The 11166-nt window shown below is 42.9% G+C and overlaps 1 protein-coding gene across 1 annotated transcript in view; it reads right to left on the bottom strand.

Annotated features, from left to right (window-relative positions):
* Positions 1-6606: 6606 nt before the first annotated feature.
* The window catches only part of MCU (mitochondrial calcium uniporter), a gene marked incomplete at its 5' end in the record, with an annotated part of 13099 nt that continues 8539 nt past the window's right edge, over positions 6607-11166 (bottom strand). Inside the window, 4 exon segments of the mRNA XM_010285842.1 lie at positions 6607-7124; positions 8044-8160; positions 10362-10565; positions 11056-11166. The exon segment at positions 11056-11166 is cut by the window's right edge and continues 21 nt beyond it. Coding sequence (XP_010284144.1) covers positions 7047-7124; positions 8044-8160; positions 10362-10565; positions 11056-11166 — 510 coding nt within the window.

An 11166-nucleotide genomic window follows, 5' to 3' on the forward strand; every position in this document is an offset into this window, starting at 1 on the left:
CCAATCCTTCCGAGTAGAGATTGCAGATGAGTGCTTGGAGCAGAGCTAAAATAGGAACATCAGTTAAAGTGAAGGGACTGCTATTCCACAGGGAAATAAGCTATTCCTATGCTACAAAGACCCTTTCCACTCCTGGTCACATAACCCAACCATTGCAGTGAGATTATCAAATAAGGCAGTTAAAGACTTTTTTTTTTGCAGTACTCTTACAATCTCAGTCTTAAAAAAACCCAAAAAACCTCCCAACAAAACACCACCAAAACCCAAAACTAAACCAACAACCAAGAAACCCAACAGTATTGAATTAACTTCCATCCAAAACTGAGCAGTGAAGAACATCTGCCTTACCAGTTCAAACCAAACTAGGTTGAGCTCCAGGTCATAACCATGTGCTCTGGCTGTACATGAGATGCAGCGCACTGAAATCTGTTCTCTGCTAAAACAAACCGAGCACCACAACTATCAGCAAGAGATACCAAGGACAACACGAACAAGAAGAAAGGGATCTTCCCACCCAATCCCACCAACTGTAGCTTTTACTATAGAGAATAGATATAAACACTTACGTACATACACACACGTCCCTCCCTGCTTATGAACAATGGTCACAGAGTTGTCCTCCAGGAAATCACCTGCAGGCAAAAAGCTCTCCATCAGTAAGGAGTACAGCTAAACCTACAGTAATTGCACAATCAAGCAGGTGTAGGCATTTCCCCATTTCTTCTGCACCCTGCATTTCTGCAGCAGGCTGGCATAAGGAATAACATCAAGGTTGATGTGCTAGCTTCAAATACCAGTGGGAAAAAAGTGTCCCCGTTATTTTCATATTGAGCTTGCCTGCTTTGTAGAAATTGTACCTTATAGAGAGTTCTCAGTGGCCTCTCTCTGCCTGGGTGTTTCCCCTGGCAGCGAAGTGCAACATGCCACGCTGCTCCACCCCAGCAAAGGAGTCTTTTTCTGCGATGAATGATTCTAGGGAACAACAAGAGAACCTTTATAAATGACTATCATTGCTTCCACCACCACCAAAAAAATAAACTCCCAAAACTTCGTGGCTATGTCATGCTGACAGCTGTGCAATACCGGAGAAGTTTCTTCAACAACAGAAAAGGAGAACAAATTCACTGTGCAGAGCTTGCAAGGCAGATGACCCTCAAAAGGTGACTACGTGAATTCCCAGAAAAGAAACTAAAATGGAACAGGGAATACTACAACAGCAAACCACAGGAAGCTGTATTTTGCCATTTTCATTGAGAGATTGATTCATATTTGAGATCCTGGAGAAATAAAACAGACAAGCTCAAACTGAATTTCCTATTTGTTATAGGCGTATATATTTCTCTGAACCATTTCATTACCAGCTGCTTTTCTTTTTGTAGGTGGTATATTGGGCCCAACACTAGTGAAGTTTTAACAGTTATATGTAAGTGATTGACAACTAACAATTAACAGAGAAATGAACTGCATCATTGCAGTTTTGAGCCTCAAAGGTGTCACAAACAGGCCCTACCAAGTTCTCCAAAAGGGATTAAAGCCAGATATACCACTATCCCAAAATCACTGCAACTATCTAGTTCAAGGAAACAGTCTAAAGCTGGATAAGATTCCATGTGCTGCCTCTAAATGTTTTTGGGATGCACAGGAAAGACAAAGACCATCTCAGCCTTCTAGAAGAAGCATCAGCAGAGGTAACCCTTCCTTCAGCACTTTCTCTTAGCTTTGCAGGTTATTTTGGGTAACAGGCATAGTTCCAGTTCGCCCCCTAAACAATAGTAGCCTGTATTAGGGTAGGCCACTGCAAATCTATGCCTCAGTGAGCTGGAGCGCCTATTCCCAAGAAGGAGGAGGGAAGGGATGACAGGACAGAACCCAAATCAGAAACTCCTCCTGTAAACAAACCCTTCTGGGAGAACAGGTACTATTCCAAAGGAATACTCGAGATCCTGTAGGGCCTGCACTCTCTAGGCAGATCTGGTAAATCTGTTGTTCCTGACCTCCACTTCCCCACTCCAAAGCTGAGTGAGCTTGACTTCTCAAGGAGCAAGAAGAATCAGGATCAAGTTAGCATTTCTTAAAAGTAATCATCAGTATGGGTTGAAAGATATGAAGAGGGAAGCCAATATTAAAATAGAGGGCTGGAATTTTATTTTGGTGCCCAGGAGACAGGATCTTCTAAACCTGCTGCTAAGCCTAGGTATGTCTATTAACGCAAGAAAGGATGCTAATTTTGCAGATGGTAACCACACTTCTCACCCCTCCCAGAGATTGGGAGGGCTTCACTGTACTTACACAAGGAACTCAAATTCTTCAAAGCATCGGCTAGGCTGGAAAGCCTCATGCTCTTTGTAATGGACTACTGAATAAAGACGCTCTGGTGTTTGCTGAAACTGGCCTTGTCTTTATCAGAGCCACCTCTCAAGACACACCACCATTTGATGAAAGCAAGGCGAGTGAAGAACAGCTCTTGGTGCAGCAGTAACTCCTGCAGCCCAACTAGAAGGAGCAGGCGGAAGAGCTAATCAGTGCTTCCTGCCGCTGAGAGAGAGTAGAACCCAACACACACGACAGGATCCCTGTCTGCGATTGATTTGAGGATGTATGTTCACAATAAGCCTTGACAGGCTGCTCAGATGGATTGCATGAATGTCAAGGTCTTAGAGATAGACCTTGTTTCTGTAAACAACTTGTCCCAGGACATGCTGCCAATGGGAAGGGCTGCTGAGATCTAGGAGTGAACATGAGTTTGGTGAAGTATGCGCAAAGTCAACACAAGAACAAGTAAAACACCAAGACCCCATTAAAATCAGACAAGTATGTAATTTCTAGTAAAGAGTAGCAATTATTTCCTTTCCCTTAGTGGAGCTCTGTGATGCAGAACTTGGTGTTTTGAGAGTGTTTTTCCACAGGTCTTACAGAAACCAGCGTATTTTCCACAATCCCAAATTTCTAGATGGAAGACTTCAGGTATAGACAGCATACCCACAAGTGCGAAACTAGTCAGAGGCAGAAACAGGAATAGGACCCATCTTTGACAAGTTCACAGAGCCACAATGACACACCATAACAGCAGCTTCTCCCACACTTCAGGGCTTAGATACAGGCATGGAAATCAAACTTGCAGTGTATTTTACTTCTCACACTCCAGTGTCGGTATAAAAAAAAAAATCTGTTTTATTTCTAAGGGGAATAACAGCAATCTCTTAGAATAGGTAGAAAAAGCTCCTTCCTATGTGTAAATAAAGTCATACAATGCAGCACAGAGGAAAGCAGCCTGCATTTACAACTCCACAAAAAAATCACAGAGGAGATCAAAGAAATTGCTCCGCTGAGAAAGACAGGGCAACTTAGACATAATACCAAGATCTGACAGCCAACAGCAGCTTCAGAGCATCATGCAAACCCCTATTAGAGACAAAACAGCAGTGTAAGAACTTGCAGCAAGGTGATCATCATCACTGCGAGGTAGGAAGGGTTACAGGAAGAAAGAAAAAGGGTTTCTTTTTTGCTTTTCAAGAAAAAAGGAGCCATAAACACCTCCCCCTGGAAAGGCTTGCAAGGTAGAGCCTCACGGGCATGGCAGAAGGGGAACCTAATACATTTCTCCAGATGATTTGGAACTTGACATGTTTATTTGAAAGCTCTCTCACAAAAAGAGAGGGAAGAGAAGTTAAGGAAGCGAGTAACAAAATTGGTAGAAAAAGCAGCATCTGAACAGTGCAGAGTACGCTGCTGCTTATCCTTCACAGTCTTAAGAATGCAGTGTTACATTAAGATCCAGGCAGCATTACCTGCTCTTAAAAGTGCTGCCAGTGGGACAGGACCCTATTACCTGCCTGGCTCCTAAGTATGAAACAGCTACTGCAAGAGAGTTTGCTGATGTCGATATACAACAGTGTGTATCAGGAGAGCAAATAACCATCACCCTTCCCTTCAACCTTGGCATTCAAGGGCAACAAAAGCAGAAGCACTGAGATTTGAGTTTGAGGTTCGTGGCATGTCATCCACCCCCAGCAGAGACAGTGTGTGCACTGGTGGTGCAAAGAGGAGTGAGAGCACAATTTTCCAAGGGTTCAGGCTAACAAGACCCACCGGACAGCCCGTAATTCAGGTTACAATTAGAGGATCTTATTTTACTTCTTTTCCTACATAGTGTCTGGAACAACATTACAGCACACAGAGGAACAATTTTGTCACAGCATTTTCTTGCTTCCAAAATAGGGATTGTGGTGCTAGATATCAAAGTCTTCAGTTCTTCTGGATACCAAAATGAATGACTTTTTATGCAACTATTCCAAGCAATTTGTCTAGGGGGCGCAGCAGCTCATCTGTACACAGCAGCAGACTAAGGGTTGCTTGGAGGAAGAGTTTGTCAGCACTGCTGAACTTAATTTCAACAGTGATTAAAGGTAAGGTCACAAAAAACAGCTTCCAGCCCCTCCTCTCTGACTTCAAAATCACAAGAGGTAGCCGTTTTTAAAACTGGTCAACCATGGACTTTTTTTTCTTTTCTACAGTCAACGGACATGTTAAAAAAAAAATCTCCTGGCACCAAACATCTCATCCTAACACCCCATAAAGTCAGGACAAAGTACAGTCTACTGATTCCTAAAGTTAATGAACAAACAGTACATCATCATGACAAAACAAACCACAGCCATTCAAGGGCCCACAAAGAAAGTAACAGGGGCTTAAAACTTCAGTTTTCCTCCAAAAAAGCAGTTGAATGCAATATAGAAATACACTGACATCACTCAGTACAGTTTAGGTTGCTGGGCATTACACACCCATATTATCCTGCAACCTGCCACACGTCTCCAGTTTTTGTCAACATCCACATGGAGCTACTATGCTGGTCAAACAAAGGCAGATCTTTGTTAGACCGAACATCTCTACCTCTACCTCACCACCTCAACTGCTCCTGAGCAGTTGCTCTGTGTTATGCAGCTAGGCATGGCAGCAAGATCTCCATCTGAGCTTCTTCAGGAAAGCTATTATCTGCATCACCACAGCCTCAGTGATGTAAGGTCAAGAAGAAACAACCTAAACAAAAAGAAATGGAGGGAACTCAGGAGACAGCTGCCACACAAGCTGCCACACATACAATACTATCTTTTCAGCTGGGCAAAATAATGTTATTCAAGAGCACCAATTCAAAAATTGAGTAGTTATTTATTGTTCCAGAAGTACATTGCTCTTTTATACATATTTCATAAATGATACAGGATTTTACACATGTTCAGTTTTGTTTTTTTTTTTTTAAAGAAGGACTTTTCTCCATGCTCCCTCCCTCATCCCAAACACACACCAAGGATTCAGCTACAGGATCATGTTCTTTTTTTTTCCCTTTAAAACTCACCACACAAACAGGATAAAACAGATAAAAAATAATCACACAAAGTAATTAAATTGAAAGACAGAGGAAAAGGGGAAGGGGAAAAAACCCAACAAACTATAAACATGCACCCATTCGGTCCAACATGCCATTGAGTGAGAAGAGGCAGCAATCCCAGCTGTGTTTCCACATCTGCAAGGCACCTGGCATCTAGTTAATACTGATTTTTTTTCTTTCCTATTTTTCTTAAAACATGGTTCTCCAAAAAACCCAGAAGCCTCTTTCCATGACACAGTGAGGAGTAGTGAAATATCAAAAAAAAGCAGCCAGCTTTTCTGTATATAAAGCTTAGTGCCCTTCTCCCACCTTCATCCTGCCTCCACAGTATTTATCAGCAGGATGCTAAAACAGACTGACCTGCTTTGAATGAAGAGATGTTTTATCTGCTTAGAAATCAGCCAGCCTTGGCTAGAGAGGGCAATGGGTTGACCTTCCTTCCTCTATTTCTTTTAGCTAAGAACAAGAGATGTCATTAGCCACTCCTAAGAAATTTTGACCTGTGGGCACAAAGTTCATTTAAAGCTACTGAAGTAGGGGAAAGTGCTAGAGAACTGAAGTAGTTCTGTGTCTTGTACTGTAAGAGCCCCAGGCCTTCAAAAAGCCTCTGGACAAGGAAAATGCTTTGGCCATATACAAGACCTTTTATCCCATTACACAAGTAATCAAAGATCAAGCTTAATTATTCCATGTTCCAAAACTGTTCATTTAAGCAGGAGTCATGATTCTGCAATAGTTTGATAATCCTTTAAGCCTTCATAATTTCATAGTCCAGGTGGCTATCAGATTTGGGGTAGGGAGAGGGTAATCTCCCTCCCTTAAGACTGAATATAAAAAACCTCTCATGCAATGCTGCCATTGATTTCTAGAAGGAGCTCAAGGGCATTGGGACAGAAAGTTTATATAGTTCTTATGGAATAATCCAAAAATATCAATTAGCAAACATCCAGAAGGAAAGTCATTCCTTCTCTCACTTGGCTACAACCAATCTGTGCTACAAATAAGCAAAGGGGGAAGTCAGTGGAGCACATGGGGTGGGCTGGGAAGGGGAAGCTCACGGTTTTCCAGTAGAAAGCAGTCCTGTAGTAACTTTGTAAAAGAGACCAGGTCTGATCAGAGGTGTGCGTGTTAATGGCGGTGGAGTGCAAGTTCTGATCACCAGCCATAGCTCCAGGTGGCTTGAATTCTTTGTTCTGTTTAGTTGGGGTTTTTTGTGGGGGTTTTTTGGTGGTTTTTTTTTTTTTTTTTTTGAGAGAGAGAGAGAAAAAGAGAAATCTGAATCAGGTAAAGGAAAATTTAAAAAGCTGAGCAGGCTGCTGGTGTTTTATCAAGAAGCAGACCCTGCAAAGCCAGAAGATAACACCCCTACAACTCCAGCGTTACATTCTTTTCATTAACCCCTCCCAATCCTGTATTTGTACACAACTGCCATTCAGACAGGTTTTAAATGTGACTATTTGCCAAGCCCTTCTCAGAACTAACATTCCACAATGTCCCAGCTTCAGATTTAAGAGATCCCCCCAAGGTCCTTTGTCTTGATTAAAGTTAAAAACCCTCCACCCCCACACCACCTCCCAGCTTCCACCTGCAACGCTTTAATTAAAAAGGCAAGAGCTATGAACAGTTTTTTTGCCAGGGTTCAGAGCTTCTTCGTTGATCAGTCCTTTTCATCAATTTGCTGAATGGGCAGGTGAACCTGCAGTGGGTCTCGAAGCCTCTTAAGGTCCAATTCTGCCTAAAAGAAAGAGACACATAATAAAGAACAAGCTCTCAATACACCTTGCCAATACCTTTCTCCTTTACAGAACAGAAAGCTTTTCCATGTTTCCTTGTTTTGTCGTCCTGAAAGGAAGCCAAAAAAAGGTATAGAAAGACCTCTGGGTTTTCTCATGAAACCGAGTGCCTAGCCCTGACCTCCCTCTACTGCTTGCGCAGCCTGCCTCTTCAAGGCACGGGGAGAAGATATCTTGCCCTGGATATCCTACACTGTCATTTCCAGAGCCTAGGAATGAACAGAGAATGATACATGGCAGTGAAAGAGAACATGGCAGCTCTGCTTGTTCTGCTCCTGCCATCCTTCTGCAGAAAGGCTCTCAGAAACTCGAGAAAACATCTCTACCCAAATTCTTTGTTGGAGAGATCCCACAATGCGGGCAGTGTGCCAAAAGGGTGTGTCTCCTGAATAAGAGAAATCTGCCCCCTTTGCTTCTAACAACGCAGCTGAAATTTTTGTACATTATTTTCCAGGACTGCAACCCAGTGCACTGAAGCACTATGTCAGGAAACATGAACTGAATGGATGCAAATCTTCTTTCCTCACTAAATCCATCTGGTGTGTAGGAGCTGAGAAGGAAGGAAGTCTTGAATTAGGCTCCTCTGAGGCAAAGTGCCTGAAGCAACTCAAGATTTGCCAGCAGTTTCTAAAAGGCCCTTACAGATAGATACAGGCAACCATTTCGTGTTGATTTACACATCCAGCAGTTCTATTCCTGGGCACATCAAAGCCCATTCAGTGATTGCACTGGGGCTGTGACAGGAAAATGAGCTGAAAAGTTAAAATACATCCATTGTCATTTGAGGTGCATCTATTAATAACAGCTAAGAACTAGCAAGCAGTAATTTCTTTGTCTTATTCCTTGAAAAATTCTTGTTACCTGAGCAATTGCATCCTTAAGTTGATTGTATTTCTCTAGATCAAATCGTGTCTTTTTGGCTCCTTTATGGAAAAATAGTAAGTACTGTCTGTCTCTGGCATCTGGATAAACATATTCCTAAAAAGAAAAAAGGAGAAGACAGGAATAAAACATCAACAGGATGCAACACACAAGATACCACTAGCACATTAGTATTTATCCAGGGTGTTCTGGGAGGATAACTAGTTTCTGTCAGCAAAGGCACGAAACCAGACAGCACTGGTGTGACCCCAGCCAGCAGCTAAGTCCCCACCCAGTCAGTCACTCACTCATTCCCCTGCAGCTGCATGGGGGAAGAGAATCAAAAGGGCAACAACAAAAAAAAACTTATTAAATTCTTCACTTGCAAGTCAAGATAAAGACAGTTTAATAAGTGAAGAGAAAAAAGAAGTAAGAGTGATGCAAAAGCAATCACTCACCACCTCCCACCAGCAGACCAATGCCCAGCCAGTCTCCAAGCAACTCCCCCCGCAGTTTATTGCTGAACATGACATTCTATGGTATGGAATATCTCTTTGGTCAGTTCAGGTCAGGTATCCTGGCTGTGTCCGCTCGCACCACCTCACCCACCCCTAGTGTACTCCTGGGGGGGTGGAGGAAGGAAGAGAAACAGAGGCGGCCTTGATGCTGTGCAAGCACTGTTCAGCAACAGCAAAAACATTGGTGTGTTATCAAGACTGTTTTGGTCACAAATCCAAACCACAGCACCATACCAGCTGCTATGAAGAACATTAACTCCATCCCAGCCAGACCCAGTACAGTCAGGCATTTGCTTCTCTACTAGCATGTTACACTCCAGCAGTGAGTTACCATCACCTCCCTCCTGTCCCGAATGTGTGAATCCTTCTGTGCAGAGAGAAAAAACTAACACATTTCAGCATTCCAATACTGAGAAGCTTGTGGGGAGAAAGCGGGGGGGGGAAGCTATAAATACCAGAAGAAAGCCCTTGTAGGATGGCCCTTACCCTCTTTTTCTTAAGGTCATAAACACGCAATGGCTAATTAAAGCAACAATGGTCACTCATGAGTTCATCTCTCAACCAAGCTACACAAGCAAGAACAAGCATCCAATACCACAGCTTTTGCCAGGGATACTCTACTGCAAAAAGTCACAGCTTTTTAGAGAGCGTGGATAACTCTGAGCAGCAAAGCTGTTCACGCCAAATCCCACATAGACTCTACAACGCACAGGTCTGCCTGCTGAAGTAAACTCTGCCTTGCACTGGAACATCACACAGCCTCTGTGTCTGGTAGGCATCTAATGATCAGGGCTGTCAGGTGGAGAAAAGCTGGATTCAGAGTCAAGCCATGCTTGAAACACTGAGATTTTAAGTCTAGCAGAAGTACTAGTTTATATGGATGACTCGATTAAAACATCAGAGTTCAAACACAGCCAAAGTTGCAACCACACTTGGCAGAAACTATAGCAGGAGCCCTAACAGGGGCATGTGTGTCCTCAGCCGCTGAAATACCACACTGGAACACCCACAGCGTCTGTTCTGGTGGTCTTGGGGCAGCAGAGACTCTTTGAGCCCCCCCTCATTATTTAGGTGGGATTATGAAGTTTGAATGGGAGTGCTGAGACAAACCACGTACTAGAAATCCAGACAGTCTGTCACAACTACAAGGATCTAGAGAAGCATGGCTTTGCCTCATGCGAAGATTTTCCATAACTGGAGCACGTCTAATCTTTAAAAGACTGAGCCTGAAAGCCAACAGATCTGGAATTGCATCAAGGGGCAAGCATTCAAGTAGATCTGCTTCATCTAGAAGAGGCCAGATCCACAGAATAGACAAAAGCATTTCCAATACAATCTCTAAACTTCTCTTGTCTCTTTAAAAAGGCCAGCATCTCATGTCAGAAAGGTGTGCTTCCCTGAAACTCAAGTAGGTACCTCACGTACCCATAGTTTATTTGGGCTGATAAATGACAGCACTTGAAGGCCTCCGGTGCAAGCCAATGCGTATGAGGCTACGTGTGTGTGCAGAAACCATCACCTGTCTGTAGATGAACCTGTATAGCTGAAGTAGCCAATCACAGGATATACGTGAGCATTTATGGTTAAATAACCAGGAAGTCAGCAATGACCACCACCAGAAAACCCTATAACCATACACTACGATCCAGGACAGTAAAAAAACAAGTGGCATCTAGGTTCTGACAGGGTAAGAGAGGGGTAAAATAGATTCTAATAGGCACAAGTTTGTTATTTCTCTAGGGACTAGAGCTCAAAGCAATTCTTCTATTGAAGCATCAATGTCAGCACAACAGGTCCTACCTGGCGCGTCATTACGAAATAAGCATACATTGCCATGGCACTACCATAGGTGATGAAATAGGTGACCGGTTCCATAATGTCCCAAGAATACTCCCACCAGGTTAGGCGGGCCAGAATCCCAAACTGTGTGGCCATGTAGGCCAAGCCTCCCCACAACACGAAGGTTGTTCTCTTCTCTGCTTCCCTGCTGAGCTCCATCCTTACCTGCAGGAGATAAGAATATGTGCCTTGTATTCTCAGACATAATTACATTAATATAATTAAGAGAGAATATCAAAATAACACCTTGTATTTATATTAAATGTTAAGTGGTTTGAGACATATGATTTGAGTCTAGGTCACACAGACAAATCGAGACTTCTTTTCCATCCGTACCTTGCCATCATCCATAGTTTACTCCAAGCATGCTCTGGATAGCTTGCAAAGCTGATAATTTTTCTATGTTCAGAGATGTTATGTTGCATTAGCCCCAGTCTTTATTTGCTACCAAGCTCATTTCCAGTTATGGAAAGCAAGGACACAAAATACTTCCACAGAATCCAGAAACAGACAATGGTTCGGTAGACACTTAGTGCCTCTTCTGCTTCAGTGATCTTAACACTATTTGAAGCATGCCAGGGATCTAATTAAAACCTTGAAATAAATTAAGGCTGCATTTAGAGAATAAGTAAAGTACAACAGAGAAACTTCTCACTTTTTCTAGCGGTGCTAGTTGCTCCTTCAATTCCTCTAGTCTCCCTATCAGCTCCTTCTCTTTGTTCAGCTGGTGCTCCTCAATACACAAGGCAGTATACAACTGCTGAAC

This window comes from Phaethon lepturus, unplaced genomic scaffold, assembly GCF_000687285.1.
Source record: "Phaethon lepturus isolate BGI_N335 unplaced genomic scaffold, ASM68728v1 scaffold10794, whole genome shotgun sequence".
Classification (NCBI taxonomy): Eukaryota; Metazoa; Chordata; class Aves; order Phaethontiformes; family Phaethontidae; genus Phaethon; species Phaethon lepturus.